At 50.9% G+C, this 25,450-nt stretch overlaps 1 protein-coding gene across 1 annotated transcript in view; it reads right to left on the bottom strand.

The window, feature by feature from the left end:
- The window catches only part of ABCA13 (ATP binding cassette subfamily A member 13), a 320,534-nt gene that overhangs the window by 214,729 nt on the left and 80,355 nt on the right, over positions 1-25,450 (bottom strand). Inside the window, exons 21-28 of the mRNA XM_059172525.1 lie at positions 24,704-24,822; positions 20,451-20,614; positions 19,641-19,720; positions 18,832-18,953; positions 11,332-11,526; positions 8,575-8,739; positions 7,425-7,602; positions 3,962-4,101 (exon numbers count right to left, since the gene is read on the bottom strand). Coding sequence (XP_059028508.1) covers positions 3,962-4,101; positions 7,425-7,602; positions 8,575-8,739; positions 11,332-11,526; positions 18,832-18,953; positions 19,641-19,720; positions 20,451-20,614; positions 24,704-24,822 — 1,163 coding nt within the window. The remainder of the gene's footprint in view (positions 1-3,961; positions 4,102-7,424; positions 7,603-8,574; positions 8,740-11,331; positions 11,527-18,831; positions 18,954-19,640; positions 19,721-20,450; positions 20,615-24,703; positions 24,823-25,450) is intronic.

The raw sequence follows: 25,450 nt of genomic DNA on the forward strand, positions 1-25,450 counted from the left end.
TAATCTGTCCCTGGCATATTTGAATATACACACTTCTCTCAGCTCCTGTTCCCAGGCACTCGGCCCAGGCTGTCCAGATACAGCTGGGCTGAGGCCATCCTGGCACTAAGGCCCCCTTGCCCCTTGGAGGAGCAGGTGCTTGGCAGGTCACCAACGTCGGCTCAGGACACAGACATCCATAAAGCCTGGCTTCCTTCCCCTGATGCTAGAAGAGACTAATTCAGGTCTGTCCCCCGCCTGACCCCTCTGCTCGGGCCACCACGGTTCTGAGACACACAAGGGTGAAGGCCAAGTGCTCTCTGCTCTTGGCTTCCCCTCAGCCCACAGCTCCTCTCACTCAGCCCCATCGCCAGGTGCTGGACAGGCAGCCCCTCCTCTGTCCCTCTCTCTCCTTGGGCTCCCGCCCTCTCTAGATACACTTTTCTGCCTCAGCACCCATGACATTCTGCACCAGAAAAACCTCCCCAGGACAGTGGGGGCTGTCCTGTGCATTTGGGGGAGCCTAACAGCATCCCGGCCTCCACCCACTGGGTGCCCGTAGCTCCCCTCCCCCACCTCCACCCCGGTTGGGACACCAGAGATGTCTCTAGACGTTGCTTCCGGTCCTCTGGGCACAATATCATCAGGCCCCACCCCAGCTGAGAACCCCCGGGCCCCCCAACCATGTCTGCCTCCTTCCTCAGGGGACATCTGCCCTCCCCAGGCCTCTGGCAAACAATGGCGGAGCATCCTTAGGAGATCGCATTCATAGAGAAGACCCAGACCTACATTAGTTGCCTCTTTTCTAAATATCCTTTCTGATACTTACTCTTTCTCCAGTCCTCCAGACCGCACGCACTGCGAGAAAGCCACCCTTAGCGCGTGGGACAAGGAAACTGAGCACAAGCCGTCAGACAACGTTCCCGGGACTGACGTTTTGCTTCTGACGCTGTTCCTGGCATGCTTCTGATTCTTGGAAACCCACTCTAGTTCTTTTATCTGTGCTTTCTACCTTTCTAACCTCCCTTAAAGCTCACATGGCGTCTTCATGCTGTTCTTTAATTTGACATCAGCCCAGGGCCAAGACCAAACACAATGCTGACCACAAAATTAGAAGAGGGTACTGATGCACTGGCACCGCTTGGATAAAAACACGGAAAGACTGTGGATTCTTGCCTAAATGCCTTTAGTAGGAGCTGAGTACTCCCTTGAAATTGTAGCCGTTGCTTTGTTGGGTTCAGGGAAGTGCTCGGTGGAGGGGAACAACCCCCGGGGAGCCCAGGTAGGCAAGGGCACAGGAAGGGCGCTGGGGACTGTGGTGTAACCCCGTGAAGAGTGATCTCCCATGGGAAATCCTTGATCTCCCTCATGCCTCTCTTTTGCAGGTGGAGGAAGAGTTCTCTATAGGATAAGCCCAAGGTCACACAGAAGGTTGGGACAGGGAGGGTGATCCCCAGCCTTGCCCATGGGCACACCTGTCCTTACCACCACCATGCTTCTTGGTGATGCCCTCCATGTCAGAAGTTGAACCCCCCGAACTTACACTTTTTCCTACACACGTGTCCACTGTAGGTGGTTCCACGTAACAGAACATAACGCAGAGGACTAAGTAATTTGCAACATCGAGCCCTGTACCCTACAGATGATGTAGCTTTACTTTGCCCAAGTGGCAAAGTTTCCAGGGTCTCCCACCCACGTGGGACTTTACACCAAGGGTCTCATGACCGGATCCAGCTTTCATGAAACCAAGCAGCCGAGGCCGACTGCCAAAGTGAAGTTAGACTTATCAGTCCAAAACCAGGGTACCCACCGGCCAGGTCACAAGCCGCGTGGGATGCATGAGACCCGCGTGGGATGCATGAGAAAGACCAGCTCCTGTTAGTGCCTATGAAATCTGAAACGGGGTAAGCCAGAATCCGGGAAATCTCTGGTTTCTCTAGAATCTTCATCATCTTCAGGCTGCACAGGGCTCGACCCCTCCCCGCACCTGTGTCCTGGTCAACCTCTGGCCCCCGCCTGCTGACGGAGGCCCGGCGCACGCCCTGCCCTCCAGATGCCTCTCTGTGCGAGAGCTGCCCACCCCTCATGCTGAGTGAGTTCCTCCTCTTACATATAAATCACTTCTTTGCTTGTCTTCTCTTCCCCACGGCAGAGTGGGCTCTCCAGCATCAGAGGGGGTCGTACTAACCATTGTATCACAGAACACAGCACAAGACATAACACTATCATATACAAATTATTAATAACACTAATGGATAATATATAATCAATTAAGAAACTCGCGGCTTATTTATTCTTTTTTTTTTTAAGAGAAAAATTCCTTCACATTTCTTTCTTTTTTTTTTTTTTTTTTTTTTTTTTTTTTAAGTTTTACTTGTTTAAGTAATCTCAACGCCTGACGTGGGGTCTGAACTCAGGACCCGAGATCAAGGGTCACATGCTCTTCCAACTGAGCCAGCCAGGTACCCCCCTTGTTTCTGAAAATTAAAATTTACAGGGACACCTGAGTGGCTCAGTTGGTGAAGCATCTGCCTACAGCTCAGGTCATAATCTCAGGGTCCTGGAATCAAGTCCCGCATCGGGCTCCCTGTGCAGTGGGGCGTCTGCTTCTCCTTCTTCCTCTGCCCCTTCCCTTGCTTGTGTCCTCTCTGTCAAATAAATAAATAAAATCCCTTTAAAAATAATAAAATATAAATTGAAATTTACAAGAGAGCTGTGATATAGAGTCGTTTCCTATGAAGTTCTTCAAAGAAGCCTAACCAGGAAGGGAATCCATTTGCCCCAGGCCTGTTGGAGCGTCTCTCTGGAGAGACGAACTCCTGGTGCTTATTTAGATTAACACCATTTCACTGTGAGAATGAGGATTTCTGTAAATACCCCCGCCAAGTGATATTTTCAAGACCAAAACAGAAATTATTGGTGACATTCGGAGTGCAGGGGGTAACTGCAGCCCCAGAGCTCTCACGGGGGTATGGAGCCACGGGTCTCCCTCCACTGTGATCCCACAGGATGGCCCCAAGGTGTGCAAAAGCCAGACAGACCCAGATGAACACCACGATTCCTGTGACCACACGCCAGCGCCGACTGCTGCACTTTCAAGTTAGTGCCACTTGGAGCTTGAACGTGGATCATTGGGGGAACCTGGGATCTCCTCTCCTGGGTGGGAAAGTCGGATCAGATCACCCACATGTCTGTCCTCTGTGAAGTCCCTGAAAGGAGCCTGCAGACTTCCTTACAAGCCACCACCAGGCACAAAAACAAAACGCAAACCACAGCACATCCTTGGAAAAGAAAGCACTGATAGGAAGAACCCCACACCCAAGAGCACATGGGTGCATGGCACTATGTGAAGTCCAGAGGGAAAACCAAGCAGAACCCCATGATGTCTGCTCCCAGGGAAGCTGGTTGTGCCTCTACCTGGGCTTCTCCTCCACAGAGTAAGACTGACAGAGCCTCACAATCAAACTGGCCCAGGCCACGACCACAAACACATTGGGACCTACTCGACCTTAACCGCCAGATGCCCCACGCCAAACCGACCAGCTTCTGTCCCCCATGTTCTCCTCCTGCTCCAGGGAACAGCCTTCCCTTCTGTCTAGTTGTCCTCCGAAGAACACCTCCTGCCCCACCGTGTCCTCTAGGACAGTGACCTTGGGGGACAATGGGAGCCCGAAGAGGCCAAGGTGAACCGTAATCCCCACACAAAACATTATGCAGTCCAATCTGGAGAACGCTGCGCTATCTTTAAAGATCTCTTCTTTCTTCTGTGCCTGTGTGCTCAATAAGATCTCACTCATTTGGACTCCACTATTTTTGTTTTATTTATTTTAGAGAGGGAGGGGGAGAAAGAATCAAGCAGACTCCCTGCTGGACGTAGAGCCTGATGCGGGGCTTGATATCATGACTGTGAGATCATGACCTGAGTCGAAACCACGAGTCAGATACTCAACCCACTTCACCACCCAGGCACCCCCAGACTCACCTTTTGAATGACCTCATTAATCTCTGGAGTGTTTGGTGTGTACAATATTTTTCCATGTAATATCGGTTTTAGGAAGGACCACACCAAAGCACCATTTGGAGACTGCAGAATTTCTTGATAGAGGTCCAAGCAAAATGGTGCTGTCACAATTACAAGGGAAAAAAAAATTACTCACAATACGGGATGCCCTGACTAATAGTGACACTCATCTACATACCCATGATGGCTCACTTTCCAACGGGTGATGTGGATATGTTTTTCATGCCACAGTTGAATTTGGGCAGTAAATTCAAGAATAAGTGTTCTTGTTGCTATCCTTAGCACCTCTCACCTCATGAGAAATTTCAAGATAACATGTTCATTTCAGTAATTGCAAAGAAAGGGAACCATGACCTTCACATATGCAAACTAAACCATCAAGAAGAGCACTAACTGTGACAAAGACACCTGCCAATAGTAATAGAGAGAAATGCATCTGATCTCTAATGTAGAAAATCATCAACACTTACAGGATTGGGAGAAGAATTAGATTCCTCCTATGAAATTAGCTTTAAATATTGCTACTGAATTTTCTTTCCTGCGTCTACACAGCAGTGTTGACCTTACTGCTTTTAATATATTAAATCACCTTGTTTTCACCCAAACCCTTGTTCCCTCAAGGTGGGGGATCTACATTGCTGGATGATAATTGGTTTTAATCAAAGGTTGACTCGACTGACCTAACTGAATAGGTACCCAGTGAGGGTAGAGCCTTCACCACCATGAGGATTAGTAGTAACCAAACAGTGTATGGTTTGCCTTTGTTTTTTTTTTTGTTTTTTTTTTAAGCAGCCCCATGCCTAGTGTGGAGCCCAACACGGAGCTTAAATTCATGACCCCGAGATCAAGATCAGAGCTGAGATCAAGAGTCAGACACTCAACTGACTGAGTTACCCAGAGCTCCAAAATACTGTAAGGTTTTAAGTTAGTGATGAATACTTCAGCTTGTTCTTTTACCCTGCAGCAGACATTTAAGGTGGAAATACCTTAGTTTTAATAGCATAATTCTTGACACCCAAGCTATGAAAAGTGCAGTTGTGATTATCTCCATTATTAATTTCATCTTCCCAAATTCTTCATTTGAAAAGGAAAAACCAGTTCTTTTTATTCAACAAGTATAATAAAACTGATAGAAAGAATCCCCTGAGATATAATTAAGAGCATGACAACATAATAAGTTTTTAAAGCATACTTACAAAGATTGCTCTTACTGATATTCTTTAAAGTTACACTTTGTAAGAATAATTTAAACAATCATGATTTTCATTTCAGAAAAGACATAACCATATATAGGTACAGAGCAAGAAATCTGAAACCAGGCATCCGGACCTCTGCCACTTGAGAGCTGTGTGAATTTGCTTAAGTCACTTAACCTTCTCTGAGCCTCCAGTACGTCATGTGGAAAAGGAGGGTACTAATATTGTCTATGCTCAGAATGACAATCATTTGAAATACAATGTATGAAAAGACCAAGGAGGACTGGTCCTCCATGGTAGCCGAATGACTAGATGGAGGAATGGTTGAGTGGATGGATAGATGGAGGACGGATGGAGGATGGAAGGATGGATGCATGGGTAGATGGATGGATGGAAGGATGGATGGAAGGATGGATGCATGGGTAGATGGATGGACAGAAGGATGGATGGAAGGATGGATGCATGGATAGATGGATGGATGGAAGGATGGATGGAAGGATGGATGCATGGATAGATGGATGGATGGAAGGATGGATGGAAGGATGGATGCATGGGTAGATGGATGGACAGAAGGATGGATGGAAGGATGGATGCATGGATAGATGGATGGATGGAAGGATGGATGGAAGGATGGATGCATGGGTAGATGGATGGACAGAAGGATGGATGGAAGGATGGATGCATGGACGGAAGGATGGATGGAAGGATGGATGCATGGGTAGATGGATGGGCAGAAGGATGGATGGAAGGATGGATGCATGGATCAATGGATGGGTGGGTTGGATGGATGTAGGGATGGGTGGGGAAGGATGGATGGATGGATGGATCAATTGTTGGGTATATCGACAGATGAATGGATGAATCATTGGATGGGTGGAAAGAAGGACAGATGGGTGGATGGATAGATGGACCCATGGATGGGTCAGTTGATGGGTGGGTGGAGGAATGGATGGATGACTGGATGATCAAATTTGATGAGCAAATTAAAAATCCTTAAGAAACTCAAATGCAAGAAAAAAAAAGAATGGGAATTAGAGAAGTAGACAACAAAAATTATCAAATATTAATAATATTGATGTGTTTATACTGCCAAATTGTGTTATATTTGGCAGCTACACAAATTATCCATTAGCTGATGAGCACACTGACACACTGTCTCTGACGTGGCTACGAGGTCGTTGCTACGTGGCTCTATCCTGCATCTCCAGCTCTGCAAACAGCCACACTCCTCCCTTCCCCAGTCCCACCAACACTCTATCCATCCTGGGCATGCCATACATAAACACAAATTTAAATACCTATTTTTTACATTAAATAAATATATATCAGTATATAATATGTAATTTGTAACTGACTATATATATATGTATATTTGGGGGGCAGGTGGTAGGCAGAATGTTAATACAGCCCTCAGATGGACTTCACACCTTGACTTGCAGACAGGACCTGTGAATGACAGATGTCACCCCCCTCAGTAGGTTACACAGGCACTGTGAAGGAATTCTGAAGATGTTAATAAGGTCCCCAATCAACTGACTCGGAATTCATCAAAAAGATTATCCTGGATGAGCAATCAAGCAAACCTTTTAAAAAGACTGGAAGCCTGAGAGTCAGACACCCCTGAAGCCCAGTGCACTTGGGACCCCTAGCTGACCTGGACCGGTGAGGGGTCCATGCACAGATACCAGCACCACCATTTTGGCCCTGCAAACCCCCTACACCCTACAACAAGGAGAAATATATATGGTCTCCTCCAAATCTGTCTTCTATGAGGCTCAGTGGCCAAGGACCATGGATTGATAAGCGATCTCCTGGCCACTCTAGGTGGACATGCTCTAATTAGGAAGGCAGACGGAACATGCTGGCAAGGGTTTGGGGTTTGGACAGGTCAGTGTTTCCCACTCCCGGCAAGTTATGCCTCTTTGGCCATATGATTTCATCTCTGATCACGGCGGTCCCATCCATGATGTGGAAAGAATACCGGTATCACTTACCCGCCAATGCATGGAGAGGATGGGCCCATGCACACGGGCGCTGGGGGCTTCCAAAGCCACCTGCTGGGGCAGTGTGTGGTGGCCTTATGGAAAGTGAGGGGTAGAGCTAAGAGGACAGAGACAATTCTTTGCCAGTGTGCACCCACCTTCACACAGAATGTTCCGTACAGACCAGGGCTAACAGCCAAGACAAAAACCAATCTCAATGCGTGCAATAAATTACTGTCATCTTACTTGAATCTTCAGGAATGTTGAATTTTTCTTTGTCCCCTCCCAGGAGCTCGTTAATTCTGGGCAAGTTAATGAATGAGTTAGAGGCACTGAAGAACGATGCTTGATCCTTGCAAACCTTCTTCATGACGAACTGGAAAGAACCAAAGGCTGAGCTTCTGGACAGGCCACGCTGTGGAGCCTGAGAACATGAGAAAAAGAGCAGCATTTCAACACGTGGTGGAGATTTCTGAAAGGGAACCAATTCTCCACCTCAACACCCAAGCTGTTCCACAAGTCTAAGCACACAGACTTTGCTTTGGACGTCTCTGACCTTGAAACACTCAGTAGATCAGGCGGTGATTTTCCTGGCCTATAAACCTGTCACAGATACAAATGTCTCTCTCTCTTTCTCACACACACACACACACACACACACACACATGCGTGCACCAGCAAACCCTCGTCTGTCTGGTGATAAGTGATCGATCTATAAGATATCACTCACTCCAACTAATTAACGGTCTTCAAGTGCGTCCCTACTGCCCGGTTACCCAGATACTTGACAGCTGTCTACATCACGCATCAGCTTGCTGGCGGAGCACTGTCCTGCCCAAGGCCACCTTGCTGTCCGCCACCACCCGGACCTGGGCCTCTGTGTGTCCCCACACATCTGCTCTCACCACGCAGCCCCTCCTGGTAGATGGCATCTGGGCAAAAGCTAGCATCACACCACTGACCGCATTCGAGTCTGTATTTGCGTGTGCAGCAAATTATCTGTACTTTGTAAGCCAATTATTTATATTTATATGTAAGTAAAGGTTTGTGAGAGCAGTTCACTCTCGGAATTAAGTTAAACTGGCCCTTGGAATCTCGTTTGTGCTGATACTCGGTTTAGCGATTTCTGACTTCACAGATGATCTGTGAGCTATCCCCACGTACCGCGTGAGTGCGTGTTGCTCAAAGAAGTCCCTGTCCCCCTGTTCTTAGGGAGACGGCTGGCCTTACTGCCATCCTGTTGCCACCAGACCAGAAAAGGTAGTCTTTTTCCTATATTTTGTTCTCACACGCAGACTTTAGATATTAGAAGAAAGAGAAATACAGACAAAAGCAGCAAACACCAAGACCCAAGCAACCCTGAACTTTTCCCCAGGGGCCAAGAGCAAACACACACCTGTTGGAAGTCGGGCATGTCCAGCAAGGTGGTGATCTTATACGCGTGGAGAAATTCGGGGAGGTATTCCAGAACATGGCCGGCTTTAGCAAGCAGGTGGTTGAGCCTGGAGACCACATTCAACAGGGAGCTGAGTGCATCGTGGGCTTCTGAGGGCATCAGAGTCTCAAAGGAAGAAACACAGCACGAGAAATCACCATCGGACTTGCGACTCTCATGAGCATGCTTGAGCCGTGAAAACCTGGTTATTCGATTTTCTTCTCTCTTGACACAACTTAATGCCATATAAAAGTTCCCTGTATCAGAGTACCCCTTGCTCAGCATTTTGGCACACAGAGCACCCACAGTGTTCAAACGTACACCAGGGATAGATATACTCTGTCGTTAAAAATTGAAATCATTTTCAAAATATTTCTCTTTATGTTGGAGGTGCCTAAAGTGGACACTTAAGAGGTCAAAACAGAACGATTCTTATATGGGAAATGTTTTCCATTTCCCTGCTGTGAACCATTTCCATTGATCCTTCTCATCCCTCTAGGCCATGCTAATGTTCATTTTGTGGACAAAGGGACAGGGGCTGGGAGATCCCAGGACATCCAGGAGTCTCACAGTCAGAAGGACGGGGCTGGGCATTTAACCTGGGACTTGAGAAACAGCAGTGCCCTTGAAACCTACTTGTGCTGTGACCCTGACCTGCTAAGTACTTATCGTTCACATCTTGTCTGTCCTGGGCTGTAGATTCCTCGTGGGCGGGGATGCGTGCCTGTCCCATCCCTTAGGTACAGCAGCAGGAGAGCATGGGCAGTGTGATGGCTCGGAGTCTGCTGGATACACAGACAAACGAGCAGACACTGCCTCTTCCCACAAGAAGGGAGGAGTCACGGTGAGCCTCCTCTCTCTGCGCTCATCTGTACACTGAATTTTCAGGCTTTTGGACTCAGGCTGAGGCCCTGACTGTCACAACTTCTTATTCCTCCTCGTTAGTGTCCTGTACCTGCCACTTAGCTGTGGGCTCTGTGGCTGACCTGCAGGCCCCGAGATCACAGCTCTCTCTTCCCAGCTGGGCTCTGCAAATAAGGATGCCACTGCACAATCAGTCAACACGCGGGCAGCGGACGTGGGTGCGGGCTCTGTGTCTGTCTCTGCCTGCCTTTATCATGGGTCTGCACCCCAGGAGGGGTGCCCAGCGCACCACATGCATGGTGGGGATGACCAGGAAGGGACCACAGTGCTGAAAGACAGAGGAAGCCACAGATCCACACGGCAAGCCATGGTCTGCAAGCAGCTCATGGATTCACCATCAGGGCAACAGAAAGTGGGTGGACCTGGGAGCCCGGTGTCAATGCCACTCGCCCTGCAGTTTGGGGACCACTGCACCATCTCCAGGAGTATGCTGTCCATCGGCTTTCCTACAGCCGTGCTCCTAGAAGGCTCCCGATGCATCGTAGCATGTGTGGTGAGTGGTGGTGTCCTTCTGCTTCCATCTGGGAGACTGACCCCAACCCACATGTCATCCTCAAGCCCCTCCACAGAGGACTTACTTGGAAACACTAATTTCACTGGGGGCGGGGGAGGGGGTGGGGGTTCTGCATGCATAACAGAATGGCACTAAAACCCTGGCTCGCCTTTAGGCTGCGTCCGTGTCCCAGGGGACGCGTGGGGAATTGGGACGGGGTACTGGATCTGAAAGTTAGCACTTGTGCTCAGAATGGGTGTGCGTGTGTGTAACCCGATACTTAACCATGGGAGGGAGACCACAGAGGAAAGAGGGTCAGGATGGCAAACCTCTCCTTTTCCTGACCCCAATGCTCTTCTCCTGGTGGGAGGCACCCAGAGCGCCCTTGCCGGATTGGCAACACCTGTGGCATCTCTGATTAGCCCAGAGGTCGACAAATCCACCCCAGGAAGTAACGGGGAACAAGACTGGTCCCTAAGGGTAAGAGCTAAGTCTCTGAGAGCATAACTAAGACCCGAACAGTGGAGGACAGATGAGGAACTTCTCGAAGAGGTAGAGCCCAGAGAGCGGTCAATGGGGGAGTAATCGGGGGTGTCCCCAGGTCAGCTGTGCTCACCCTCCACACGGGCGGTCAGTGGGGGTTAACCAGGGGTGTCCCAGGGCAGCCGCGCTCACTGTCCACGGTCAACTCTCTCTAGCACACATTGTCATCTTTGGATTTGCCAGACCCTTCTCACCCTCATCCCACTGCGTGCAGGAGTGTGTGGGGCAGGTAATGAGCTGGTTCCCAAAGTGACCAGAGCCTGGCCCGTGTTCCCTCTCACCGGCACACCTTCTCCTGGACAGGTCCTGGCAGAGGCGGGCATGTAACCCTCACAAGACAGAGGCTGTGGGTCTCAGGACACAATGGGGCAGAGAAGCCACAGCCAAGGAGGGGTGGGAGCAGCTCCTGACTCCGAGGGGAGGGGGCATGGCCCGAGGAACCCAGCTTCCCCAGAGGTACCCCAGGAAGTGTTCTTAAGGAGGAGGGGAACCCAGCCCTGAAGTTAGGAGGGCTTTTCCTAGTGGGTTCTCCTGTGCTGACCACGCTGACAGCCAACAATGCCGTGCCAAGTGTCCCCACAGGCCTGACCCCAGGAACCCCCTGGAAGGTCTCCTGAGCACCCCCAGATTCCAAACCCCACCCCAGAGTCAGCACACATGAGACAGGGAAGTTGGCTAAGGCACCCACCCCTCCCCACCACCCCTCTGCAGATGGCACACGGCCGCAGTCAGGCTGCCCCCCATGATCACCCCCTTACTTTGTAAATGACATTGCGCAGATTCAGGTTCTGGCTCATGGACACGATCAAAGCATACATGTGGGGCCCGGGCAGGCTGCACAGTTCCTCCGCTGCAGCCCGGGACCCGCGGGCCTCAGGAAGCTCCAGCAGCAGCCGGAGAGCATCTGCATCGCACCTCCCGGACAGGGCCATCGTGAGGGCCCCCGAGAGCACCTGCGTGGGTGGAAGCAGGAGGACCAGAGGTGAGCCCAGCTGGCACCTGCGGCCCCAGCAAAGCGCTTCCTCAGTGAGGGACCCCCACCCCGAAAGCACGTTTTCCCAACGGGCTGAGGATTTACCCATAAAAACACATGGAATCCAAACCTCTGTGTGGTTCCTAACATTCCTAGTGGAAACGTTTCTAAAAATGTGCACATAATTCTCCAATTTTGAAGGGATCTGCCCTTTCTAAGGACACGGGAGCAGGACCACAGGACCCTCCACCCTCGACCCCGTGAGCCCCACACACGGCCTCTGACTCTTCCCCCAACATGAGGTCTCAACCTTCACTTCTCAGCTGTCAGTGTGAAACTATTCTCTTCCACAACCGAAATGAAGACCATTTCTCCACGCCTGTTACCGTTTCGAAAAGAAAAAGTGCGCCCACTCAGAGGAGGGATGGGGACATCCAGTACAACCGTTACATGTCACAGGGAAGGGATCTGGGGCACGTCTCCATTTGGGGATGCCTTTCAGCTAATGGCCTTCAAAATGGACAAGGCATAAAGCAAAATTTCACAACTGCACCTCCAATGTCTGTCTACACTGTGATGCGTATCACTGGTGTGAATCATCCAGACCAAGCAAGACCCTTTGTGAACCAAAGCTACTGTTTTTATTAGGAGCCTCCCGAGCACACAGGACTCACCAGATGCCTTCCTATAACACCAAAGAGGGTGCAGGAAAGCCATTAAGAAATAGAAGACAGTATTAATCAGGTCTATTTGTCAAAGCCAATAAGGTGCGCATTTGTGGATATTTTAAGGAACTGGCTGGAGTGATTGTGCAGGTGCAAGTCCAAAATCCTCAGGGTGAGCCAGCAGGCTGGAGACCCAGGGAGGAGCTGCAGTTGGGAGTCTGAAGGCAGAGCTCCCTCCCTGCCTGGGGACCTAAAGTCTTTTCATGTACAGCCTTCAACTGATTGGACGAGGCCCACTGGCATCGTGGTCTTTATGCAACCATCTACTGATATAAAAGTTAATCTCCTCCAAAATTACCTTTATGGCAACAGTGAGACTGGCGTTTGACCAAACACCTGGGTGCCACGGCTAACCAACCTGACATACAAAACCAACTATCACAAATGGCTAGGACACTCTCTTATGCTCATGTACCTTTTGAACTTTTGTGAGATATATTTAGTGTTTTCACACCTAATTAACCAAGAAACCCTTTTCCATATGGGACGTGTAGGGTGCAGACACAACTTGGGGAAGATTTTCTTAATGCCACTGTTTTCAAATGTGTTCTCCTGGGGGTGGAGTGCAGTTGCCATGGAGCGGGGCAGCGTACACGCCTGGGGCCGTGGGACGATGGGCGTGACGGGCGGAGTCCGAACATCCAACATTTGCTTTGACTGGGGCAGCCTGTCTTTGGTCAGTTCCATGGAGCGGGCTTCTGTATGAAATTTTCCTTGAAAACGGGATCCACCCAAGCCTGCAACTCCAGAGGCTCATCCCTGCCTTCGAGTGAGTACCAACCAGAATGAGCCAATGACAGCTCATTTGCATTTCCCCCCGCAGCCCGGTCTTAGCTGCCATCTAGAGCATCACCCGGTGGCCGTCAGGGAGGGTCACAGTCAATATCTCTCCTAAAATTTGTCCCAGGGCAAAAACATGTCTTAAAAACTTGTGTACACCTATTTAAACCAAAAGCGAGGGTCCCACCCCAACATATGGAAACTGAGGGCACACCGTGTGAGCAAGTCATATGTGAGCATATCTGCCTCCACTCTTCTGTCGTCTTCCAAACCTTATTCTTCATCCTCCCTGAATTTCACTACGTCCATTTCTCCAGCACAGAAGCCACCTGAAGCAGGTGGAAACAGGTAGGGAGGAAAGAAACAGAAATAACACTCCGTTTTGTCGGGTTGGAGATGCCGAACCACACTTCTGTGACCTGTGGCTTCACTTAGATCAGAAGCAGAGAGGCCGAAGTGTTGACACTTGGCTCGCACATCTGTGTTTGGGGTCCAGGAGGGCAGCTCCCTGCACTGAGAGCCTGGCGCGCCTAGGGGACGGCCCCTGCTCTGTGCAGCTGACAGTTTGCAATGCGGAGGTGCGAGGAAGCATGGAAATGGATGGCCTCTCTCTGCCTAATTATGACCAGGCGGGAAACATGGCCAGTAATGCAGAAGGACTGGGAACAGGGAAAGCAAGTCAGCCGTGTCTCAGTGGTGCTGAGAGAGTCAGCAAGATGAGAGCAGAGGGGAAGCACTCCATCCAGCACCAGCAGAGAGGGGCCTGGGGCTCTCTGCCCCCCATGTCCCATTGGGCTCTCAGACCTGCTCCCTCCATGACGAGCTCCAAGCACAGACAAGTGCCAGCATCAGGGGTGGGAGGGAACTATGAGGGCCTGTCGGGAAGGACAGCAGACCAGACAGAAGGGCTCTAGAGGAAGGCCGAGGGCACCTGGGTGCTGACCATGGCTCTCCCTGTGTCTACAAGGCCCCCTCTGCCCACACCGAGCTGCAGGCTGACCCCTGGGGCAGCAGTCACATCCCTCCTGTCCTTGAGGCAGATCCCAGCTTTGCAGCAGTTCAGGACCGGGGGTGGGGGGTGGTAGGGGACACAGCTCCCACCTGGCTCTCTGTCTCCACTTCCAGAACATTTTCTCCTCTCCAGACTCCAGACAAGATAATGGGGATATTATCTACAATTTTTAGGAAGTCATGGAGGAGGCATCTGGGTGGCTCAGTTGTTAAGCATCTGCCTTCAGCTAAGGTCATGCATGATCCCAGGGTCCCAAGATGGAGCCCCGCATTGGGCTTTCTGCTCAGCAGGGAGTCTGCTTCTTCCTCTCCTGCACCTCCTGCTTGTGTTCCCCCTCTCTCTGTGTCTCGCTCTGTCAAGTAAGTAAATAAAATCTTAAAAAAAGAAAGAAAGAAAGAAAGAAGAAAGAAAGTCATGGAGGAAATGAAATCTACCTTAGTTTTCTTTCTTTTATTTTTGAGAGAGAGAGAGTGAGAGTATGGGACAGCACAGAGCCTGACACGGGGCTTGACCTCATGACCCTGAGGCCATTACTTGAGCCAAAATCAAGAGTCAGATGCTTACCCGACTGAGCCACCCCGGTGTCCCAACCTCAGCTTTATTTCTTAAAGTGGATCCTAGGGATTGGCAGCACACAGCAGGGCAAGCACCTGGCTCAATCCTGACTGTGGGTCATGCACGAGCTCCTGGAGAGCTGCAATGGCCACAAACCATGTTAGAAGAGCCACCGTCAACAAGCCACATTGATACCAATGTCTCTCTTTCAGACAGCACACTAGGGCGTCCAAAGGCTAAGACATTGCCAGGACCCAGGTTACACACAGTGGCTGATTTAAGAGACAAACTTACAAGCAGGTGCTCCTGCACCTGCCCAGACCACGGCCAACCCTCTGCACTCCTGACCTGAACAAACACACACTCGGTGTGCCCCCCTCCTTGGGGAGAGCAAGGCTGAGAGAGATGCATGACACTTTGCCAAGTCGAGCCAGGATGAAAGATTCACAGAAGTGAGGAATAATTGACTGCAACTAGCAAGAGGTACTTGGGCAGAGATCAGCGCAAATCCTATAAAACAGGTTCAAAGCTATTTGCATCGGTGCGAGCAGGGAGAGATGCACCCCCTTGGGAGCAGGGAGGGACGGTTCTGCTTTCAGAGGTGGCAGAGAGGCAGAGAGGTCTGGATTAAAAGGACCACACATCCAGGCTGAAGCCCAGAGATGGGGTCCCTTGCGGGAAATGGGGGAAACTTAGCTTCCAGGATCACATGCCCCACAGAGCTGGCCATGTCTTCCAGGGGACGCCTGACCAGGATCCTCCACGTGGGCCAGAGACCATCAACACCACTCACACACTAATTATTGTCTTCTCTCTGGGGTGGAGCTGGGACCTGCAAAGGGTGGTTGCTGGAAAAAGCTGATTTTGCCTGCTGTCTACCCCGGAGGGAGCCACACCAAGAACAATGTTTTGCAGCTTTTCAGGGGACAAACTCCATGTGCTGCAACAAATGGGATGTGAGCTGTTGGGTAAATCCCCATCCGGCATCTCTCTGCTCCCAAACCACACCAGCCAGCTGCTCATGACGCCCACAGAACCAGCCTCAAACGAGAGGTGCATGCCTCTTTGCCCAAGCGAAATAAGAGAAAGTCTCAGAACACCTTCCCAGGGAGGGCTCTCTGGGGGCCCCCTCCCCCTCTTCCTCCACAAGAACCCCCATAGGAGGAACGAACCCATTCAGGACCATGGACAGCGACCATCTTCCCAGACAGGGCCCATACACTCCATTGTTTGGAGAAGAAAATAACAGGATAGGAGACAGACTCCCAGTCTTTCTGGGTCCTGACTCAGACCTCGTTGCAATTTTAAAGAATCAAAATGTAGACAAATACAAGGAAGGAAGTGACCGCTGATTTAAGGCCCATGACAGGGCATCGCAGCATGAAATGCCTGCTCTCCTCACAGGGCGGGTGGAGGGGTCGCCCAGGACGCAGGCAGGCAGGGCGGATGCCACATGCCCGAGTCTGTGATTCTGGTTTCATGGTGAAGAATGCAGCACTGCTGGGGAGGGAACTTCCTGAGGCGCCCAGAGCCAGAACCGAGGCCTGAGATCAGTGGCGGTGCCTCCAGCCTCCCTGCCTCCCTGCCTCCCAGCCCTGTGTCCTGGGTGTCCAAGCCTGGGCCTCTCCCATGTGGCTCTTCACAGCCCATGGCTTCTGGTCATGGCTGCCTGAGCCCCTGCGTGACCTGTCTCCACTGCTGACGTGTCACCCGCACGTGGGGTCTTCCCCATACAGCACATTTATGTCTTTGTGTGCCACTGCCATAGAAGGTTCTGGAACATTTGCTCCCTTAGCACTTGAGGAAGGACCCCTCGTGGAAAGGGAGCTTTTCCATGAATGAACGAACGAATGCGGGTTCTGGTCCTCTGCCCATGTGACAGATTCGCAAACTGACGGAAAGTAGGATAGACAAGCCCAGAGAGGAAGCCGTCGAGCTTACCATCAAAAACACGGTGCTGCCGTCAACCTGGCAGTCCAGAAAAAACCAGACCCCACAGCGCAGTCCCCTCCCCGAACACAAATTCCTTCCCTAGGACCTTGTAGACACAGGTGGGTCCAGGGATACATTTCGCAAGCAAAGCAGATAGCTTCGGTATCTCGTTGAAGGGCAGAAATGCAGGCTTGCAAGAGCCACGCAACCTCCCAATTACCCACTGGCCCAGCTCTTCAAGGGACCACAGTGGTTTACACCGTCAATGAGGCAAAGCGAAACCCGGGAATGTGAAGCCTCCGGGGAGCCAGTGCGCCTGGCCCCTCTCAGGATAGAGCGCCAGTGACACCTGCTGGCCGCCTGCTGCCTCGGGCGGCCACCATCCCCAGAGTGGAACCCACCTTCCCTCCTCTGTATGTAGGAGTAAGTTCCTCTCTTTTCTGGGGTCTCCTTGTTTGTTCATTTGCCAAGGGGGAGATGGGTGGAGAGATGGGCAAACCGCGTGACAGGGATTAAGATCACAGTACAAACGTCCAGTTGCAAGAGGAATAACTCGGGAATGAAAAGTACAGCCTAGAGGATACAATCAATGACACTGTGACAGACGTGTCAGGACGAGTGTCTCGTAATGCGTGTGACTGCTGAACTGCCATGCTGGACATGCAGAACTAACTTCATATTACAGGTCAGCTACACTGCAATTAAAAAGTATTTAATCATTGAGCCTAAGCCCAAGTCCTATAAGCTTGGCAAGGGACCCTAGGAGGGACTCCCCGCCCCCACTAGAAGTTCCAGTAACTGAGGATTCCAAACCGAATCTGATCACTGCTTACATACAAGGACATGCTCTCTGACCCACCTTATCCCCAACCCCCACCCCAATCTGTATGTGGTGCTCAGTAACCACCGGCAGGATTTTTCCTTGAAGACAGACACTGTGTGACTCACCATAAATAACTTGGTGATACTATAATTTGAAGTCGGGGTTCCTGGCTTCTTACTGATGTCTTTCTTGATGCAGTTACTACTGAACACTATGTGCACCTCTGGGATCCTGCGGTTCACTCCCAGACTGCTCCAGTATGGCGAGTATCGCAATAATGAGAATCAAATGAACTTTTTGGTTTCCCGGTGCACTTAAAACATAGGTTTGCTCTGTGCTGTCGTCTACTAAGTATGCAATAGCACGGTGTCTTTTAAAAGTACATTTGGGGGTTAAAAAAATGCTTTATTGCTCAAAACAGCTCACTGCCGTCTGAGCTTTCGGCAAATCCCAACCATGGCTCCCAGGTCTTGGTAACAAACATGATAATGATGAAAAAGGTTGAAACATCACAAGAATGACCAAAATGCAACAGAAACATGATGTGAACAGATGCTGCTGAAACTCTGGCATGGATAGACTTGCTCGATGCAGGGGTGCCAGAAACCTAAAATCTGTGAGGCTCTGCCACGCACACTAAAGTGAGGTGTGCCCGTAACTGATCTACCTACCAGAGCTTGCACAGGGCCCCAGTTAACCAAAATCAGCAGGAAATTAAGTGTCTCCTGGGGCCCCATAGATTGTCAATAAAAAACATCCACTTGGGAGCCATCTTCACGGTTACTGCTTCCGGAATCTTCTCAGTGGAGAGAGTAGATGCCAACTAGAAGTGCTTGGAAAGCTATCTCACCAACAGCCAAGGATCCGGTGATACCAGCTGCGGGGGGCATGGATTCACTCTCCCCACCTCTGTGCACAAACCGCACCCACCACCAGCCAGCACACATGCCTCTCCTCCCTCTCTCGGTGTGCTGACCCTGTGTCCTGGCCATCGTGGACAGGACACACACAGCTCATCGCTCACCTGCTTGTGTGATAAGCCGCCCGCTCTGCACACAGACAGCACACAGGTATTCTTGACTTAAAGACTAGCACGGCTGACGTTTAGAGCTTTCTATGTGTTTCTGTTTTCGCATATTTTTGAGAATTCTGCAACCCCTACCTAAACAAGCAGGACCCTCCGGGGGTGTCGTGCATCAAGGCTAGAAATAACGGGAATAAATATCATCGCCAATTTTACGCTTTCTAACCCTAATAAGACAATGTTATGAAATTAAAGATCCCAAGTTTCGGATGCAAGAGAGACATACTCTCACTCTTGGCTTGCCCTCCCATGTCCTTTCTGCCTGCGACTAGCCCCTTGGCACAGGATGGAGAGGCAGGGGACAAGAGACCACAGAGCCAGGCTGACCCCAGGATAGCAGGGGGCGGGGGGACAGAGGCGCATCAGCTCTGCACCTGTGAACGGGAGATGCTGGCTTCTAGAAGGCTGTGGATAGTCTCGTTGGAGATGTGGATGGAAGACTGAAGCTCATGAGTTAGCTTGGAGATGTTCTGCACCAAATCTTTCACTTTTACATCTGAAAAATCGTCAAAAGGAAATCCTGTAATCATAAACGTCTGGCTAATATTGACTGTGAAAACACAAATCCATGCTAAACCCTGGCAAGGATCGTCCGGTCCAAAGCACACACTGGAGGACACCATGTCCCCTACCCTAGAGGAGCTGAGGTCATTCACACTGAAATAAAACAGACCCAGGGTATGTGGTCTTTCCTGCTCTCCTGACCACTCTAAGATTCGTGTATTTTAGGATTTACTCTACAAAGACCTTTTTCATAGGGAAGTGACCGCCTCCTGGAAAAACTCGTTTTATGTCTTTCCTTATCCCACTTTTTTTTTTTTTTTTTAACCAAGAGGAGGATCACATAAGGAGCTTCCAGAACTCTCCACAAGTGGCATGTTGGTGCTATGAATTGTACAGATAGAGCGGATGGAAAGCAGAGACATACGGACACCACATGGCTTGTCCAGGGAGGCAGGGACAGGATGACACAAAAGCTTCTCTTCTACCCCGGTTCTGGTTTGGGGATGCAGGATTCCAGAACTTTCCTTCTTAACCCCAAATACATGAGAGCAGCCAAGTTCTGAATAGTTTGTCACATACAGTGCAACCTTCCCTTTGTACGTTCTACTTCAGTAACGTATTTGTGGGAGAAAGCACACTTCCTTCGTAAGTGAGCTGAGCTGGAGGAAACACATCTTACCATCCGTCACTGTGAAATTGCTGAGAAGGGTCAGCACGGGATTCCCAGACAACCAGGTCTTCTCGAGGCTTTGGGCCAACCTAAAACGGCAGAAAATCAAAGCAAACGTAGGCAAGATAAACACCAGAAACAAGACTGGAGTGAACCATCCGGCCTCTGTTTCCAGGAGATGAGCTGGATAACATCACATTCCCAGAAAGTTCTTCAGATAATCAGACACACCACATCTCCTGACGCTCTCCACACAGGGATGCCCGTGACTGTCACGACCCCAGCACGGTTTCCTTGGGGCCCCGGCCAGGCCAGATGAGTTGGGAGGACAAAGAAGTGTCAGTGGCTTCTCATAAATGTGGAAAAAACGGAGAGACTAGATCAGGGAATGCGTGAGAAGTTGGGATATTACAGAGTCGACAACCCTTCTTTCTGTGCATAAGTCTTTTTGCAGAATGCAGAGTGTGTGATCTCCTCTTCCACTGGTTTGCACATGGAGGACACAGGACACAATTAACCCAGTAAGAAGGGAATTTGAAGAATCTTTGCCCGCTCTGACAAAACATACTGAACACCGTGTTACAGCGTCAGATCTTGGATCTCACACCTTGCCCATCAGTAAAGCGAGCCTGCCCGTGAATGCCGCCCGTAGATTTCACCACGGAAATCTTCCAGCTGTGGAAAACTCTGCTGCTGTCTAGACACTGTAGGTGGCAACCATCATGGTCCAGGATGGACAAACCGAGATTTAGAAACTCAAGACATCCTCCTTATGAAGGAAAACACGGGGGCGGGCAGGGGGCCCCGGGACATACGTACTTGCGCACACGCTGCCGAGCCAAGTCCAGCAGCGGCCGGCATTCACAGTCCTGGTCAGTGGCGTGCTCCAGGCTGCTCCTGAGGCTCTCCAAGGAGCTAGAAAGGTTCCTGCTGAGACCTTCACAATTGAGCTGAAGGGGTGAGGACCACATCTTCTGCATTTCCTAGAAAACAGCAGAGATCCAGTTAGAAACACACACACTTGTTCATGGAGGCTCGTGCCTGATTTCTGGGTAAACGTGTGCCCCCCAGCCCACCCCGAGGACTCCATATGATGCAAGCATTCTGCTTGCCTCCTCCGCCTGGGAAAACACAGTGTTGGAGACTGAGGACATCCCAGCAGGTCTAATAGCGTCTGCCCCTTGCAGAGCGGCAGAAGGAGCCCTTGGCTGGGCGTCGGGAGATCCCGCCTCTTAGTCCTGGCTTGGCCTCGCACGGTCCAGGCAGGGTGGCGTGCTCTCCAAGGCCTGCCAGAGAAGGAACACCGTCCAGCTGGTGACCCGAGTTCATTCATTCTTCGTTTGAAAACTGAACCTTTGCAGTGTTCCCAGCCACAGAGCCCACTTCTGAGAAGAAATTGTATGTGGCTGTCCATAGGTAACGTGGGGAAATCCTGGGTCTCCCCTGCCCTGAAGGCCCCTGCCCACTCCCTCGGTGAGGAGCACAGTGAGACCCCCGGTCTAGGCCCAATTCCAGGGTCCTTGGCTACCTTAGCATCCTCTTTTTTAAGATTTTACTTATCTATTTGAGAAAGAGAGAGCACAAGCAGGGGGGAGGGGCAGAGAGAGAAGGAGAAGCAGGGTCCCCGCAGGGATCCCAATTTGGGGCTCCCTCCCAGGACTCTGAGATCATGACCTGAGCTGAAGGCAGACACTTAACCCACTGAGCCACCTAGGCGCCCCTGTCTTAGCATCTTCTTTGAAGCATGATCCAGCCTTATGAAATACCAATCATTTCTCTCTCACACACACACACAAAATAGAGTGATACCTACATGAAATACCTATAAAATGCAAAACATTCATCGTATGTAAAATCGAGTGATGAACACAGTAACGTAAATTGAAAAGAACAGGAAAAACAGCCCACGTGTCAGCGTGCGTACAGACACGCGTCCCAGTGCCTTCCCTGGACACAGAAATTCTGCTGCACAGAACGGAGGCACATCGCCAGAATTTTGTCATGTCATCTTATTTTATTGACATACCCCGACTCTTCCTGAGGGCAGAAGCCTGGCCCCAGCTTCTGCCAATGAAGGTGAGGAAGGAATCAAATGTAAGTCCACCCTTACATAGCATTTCTGCTCAACAGAACGTGTAAAAATGTCCCTCAAAACCACCATCAGTTTCTCTTACAAACGAAACCATGAATCATTTTGCTGGTCAGAGAGACCTAAGACATCGATTTCCCAAGGAAAGTGAATCGTGGAAGATACTGAATGGTACCCAAGCCCTGGAGTCACCGGACACAGCCGAGCGGAACCCGCCTGGGGACCCAGGAGTTGCCAGGGTAACAGGGGAGCACTCACGGGGAGCAGTGACACGGGACCAGGGCACCCAGCAGTACCTCAGAACCGTGTCACGGGGGAGCCCACCCAGCCAGCAGACCACCACACACTGGGTGCCCACTAACTTGCCCAGGATTATGAGTCCCTTTCCAAGTTCACATTTTCCCAGTCATTGGGGGTGGGGGTGAAGCTTGAACAGAAATCCTACAGAGCTGTCCATCCAATCATCCATTCATTCATCACCTGCCTCCCAGAGGCTTGCATCCCGGGGAGGACGCCTGCCAACAGAAAGCCATTGGACTGGCGGGGGGATATCCGGTCCCATGTCAATATTCCCCCTTTGCGGAGGCCCCTTTGCCTAGCACACAGGTGCACGGATTCCCCTGAGTCAGAACGAAGGGTACAACTCCCTTCTGAGAACAGAGGATGAACGAAGCCCACTGCCCCGGGGCTCTGCCCCAAAATGCCTTCCTTCCTAGAAAAGAGCCTTTAGTTCAGAATTCAGTAATTTTATGCCAGTTTTATGTAATTCTACTCATTTATAATATTCCCACTATGGATTTATTCTTAATTTTAGCCACACAAGGATTTTGAAATATGTGGGGTTGTGGAGAAGGACAGTGGACGTCCCGTCCCAGCAGCAAGGACACTGGAAGGTGAGTTCTGGCTTCCTTTGTCACAGACGCACTGCGCTCCGTGCAAGGAGTGTCGGGTGCAAAGGCCGAGGCTGACATCCACAAGGCTGGACTTTGGGGACAGGATCAGGCCACCAAGTGCACAAGTTAGGGTCTGACCACCAGAGGTCTATAGGAACCGGTCAGGGAGGTGCACCCAGCTTGCTGTGCAGAGGCAATACAATCCACAGGTGGGTCCAAAGGGCTAGACTTGGGTAGAGGGTTGGAAACCCAACCTGGGTTCCAGCCACATGCTCCACGTCTCGACTCACTGGGCACGCGCATCTTAATTTAATGTAATTTTTTTCTGATCTCTGTTTAGCTCCTTGCTGCTGTTTTCCATCACCGAGAGCCAGGGCGCTCCCTTCCGGGGCAATGCCTTGTTGGCACCAATGCAACCCTCTGTCAGAACGTTCTGTCAGACGCCAGAAAACTAAAAACAGCTGTACCTTTGGCTCACCCCTGCGGGGCACGGAGCACTTCACACCCCAGAGCCTGGGAGCATTTCTGTTTCTAAAAGCCTCGCACTCTGGAAAACCTTGAGCTGTCCTAGAGGCTTCGCACCCTGAGATCAGCCCAGTCCTATTTTTGTCATCAAAGACAAGAACTCCTGCTCGCTTTCCAGACGGACCTAACTGTTGGCAGCCCGAGCTGTTGACAGCCACTAGTAATTGGAAGCACGAAGGCAGCCTTCGAGGCAGCTTTGAAAGCAGGCGCGTTTGCCTTCCTTTATGACTGCAAACACCACTCGGCACTCAAGAGGCGTCTGTCGGGGTTTTTTATGGGTCTGCATTTAATACAGGACGAGATCTGCGCATCCCGGAGATAAGATTTGGATGGTCTCATAAATCAATGTCCTTAGGGAAGAGTGCTGGGTCACGACTCTTCCCAAGTCCGATGCAGGGACCACCCGCTCACACTTTCCCCGCACCATGTCCGGGGGCGTAGCCTGACCACCTCCTGCCTCCCTCAGCAGCACCCTTCTCCTGGCTGTTGTGACCATGCAGCCTTCCCCAGACACGCGTTCAGGTGGCGTTGCTGGAACACAAAAACCATTAACGACATACAGGTCAGGCGCTTGTAGATAGGAAGGCGCTCAGTCTGTCACCAGACTGACGTCACTGTCCTCCACCCTTCCCCAGCAGGTCAGGCCTGCTGGTGGGCCCCGTGGCCTTGGCTCCCAGGGGAAGGGAGTCAGCCGTGGGCGAAAGGCATGACTGCGGGCTCAGCTCCAGCTCAAGGCCCCATGCGGCTGCTCACTCGGCTCCCATCCAAGTCCATAAAAGGAAGCTTTAAGGCTGGTCCCCATACAGCGAAGGGCTCTTGGTGCTCACCCATGTGTGCTAAGAGTCAAAACCCAAGGTGGGCTGGTCAGTGTTTAATAACTAGCTCTCCGAGGAGAAAGATCTTATTTGTAGAATTTGCCAATTTCCACGGTATAAATGGTGTCACCGTGACCTTGCTTGAGCCACTAAGGCGACATCCCTGAATACAAAATTGGTTAGAGAGGCACAGCGGCATGTAAGGTGCTGCCATCATACAGGAGCAGGAGATGGGAGCCATCTCAAGGACACAGTCAGCAGCAAAACCCCCACAGGACACCCGGGCGGCTCAGTCGGCTGGGCATCTGCCTTCAGAGCAGGTCATGGTCTCAGGGTCCTGGGATCAAGCCCCACATCCGGCTCCCTGCTCAGGGAGCCTGCTTCTCACTCTCCCCTGCTGCTTCCCCTGCTTGTACTCGCTCTCTCTCAAATAAATAAAATCTTTTTTAAAAACCGCACTAAAATAATTAGATATTGATGAACCTTCATTCTGCACACAACTGACTCTCACAGATGTTCGTATCATTGGCTTATCAACGACGCTGAGGCTAAGAACCCGCTTGCTGGAGTCCTGAACACAGAACATGCCGGTCTCACTTGGCAGAAGCCAGGGGAGGAAGGCCATGGGCTAACCTCCGGCGTGGCCAAGCCAACACAGCTGTGTGGTTACAGGGACACAGCCAGCACGCTGGGTGTGAGCAGACTGCCTCACGTGGCCAGGCATGAGGAAGACAGTGGCAGAAGACAAACCTGGTAGTGGTCGTGCATCAGGGCGGCGCCCTGGAGAGCAGGTATGATCAGCCTCCGAGTCACACCCTGCTTGCAGCTCAGAGCAGCGCACAGCATGTCCTTGGTCAAGGAAGGGTTTTCTGTCAGAGGAAGCACAGGGACACGTCATCGGTCAACGGTCCTCTCCCCGGCTGAGGGGCTCTCCCCAAGTCATTTCTGAAAGACCCAAAAGGATGACAAATTCATGAACATTTCTTTTTTTTTTTTATTTTATTTTATTTATTTATTTGACAGACAGAGATCACAAGTAGGCAGAGAGGCAGGCAGAGAGAGAAGTGGAAGCAGGCTCCCTGCTGAGCAGAGAGCCCGATGTGGGGCTCGATCCCAGGACCCTGGGATCATGACCTGAGCCGAAAGCAGAGGCTTTAACCCACTGAGCCACCCAGGCGCCCCTTTTTTTTTTTTTTTTTTTATATTTTATTTACATGAACATTTCTTAAATCCTCAAAATCCACTTTCAGAATATGAAGGGGAAGCTGTGGTTTTGAGCTCCTGGCATTTGGTGTTTGTCTGGAAGTAACTGAATGTACAGAAATTAACACCCTCCACCTCCCCCGTGGTGGCCCATCCTTCTATAGCCCTTTGGGAAGGGACCTCGCTCACCAGGTCTGCCCAGGATGGCCCTGGCTTCCTCAGTGGCCTGGGAGTAGCTGTGACCAGTGCCCTCTTTGATTCCCCAAAGTGCCCCAGCTCGAGGGGTGCATTCCT

Source organism: Mustela lutreola, chromosome 4 (assembly GCF_030435805.1).
Source record: "Mustela lutreola isolate mMusLut2 chromosome 4, mMusLut2.pri, whole genome shotgun sequence".
Classification (NCBI taxonomy): Eukaryota; Metazoa; Chordata; class Mammalia; order Carnivora; family Mustelidae; genus Mustela; species Mustela lutreola.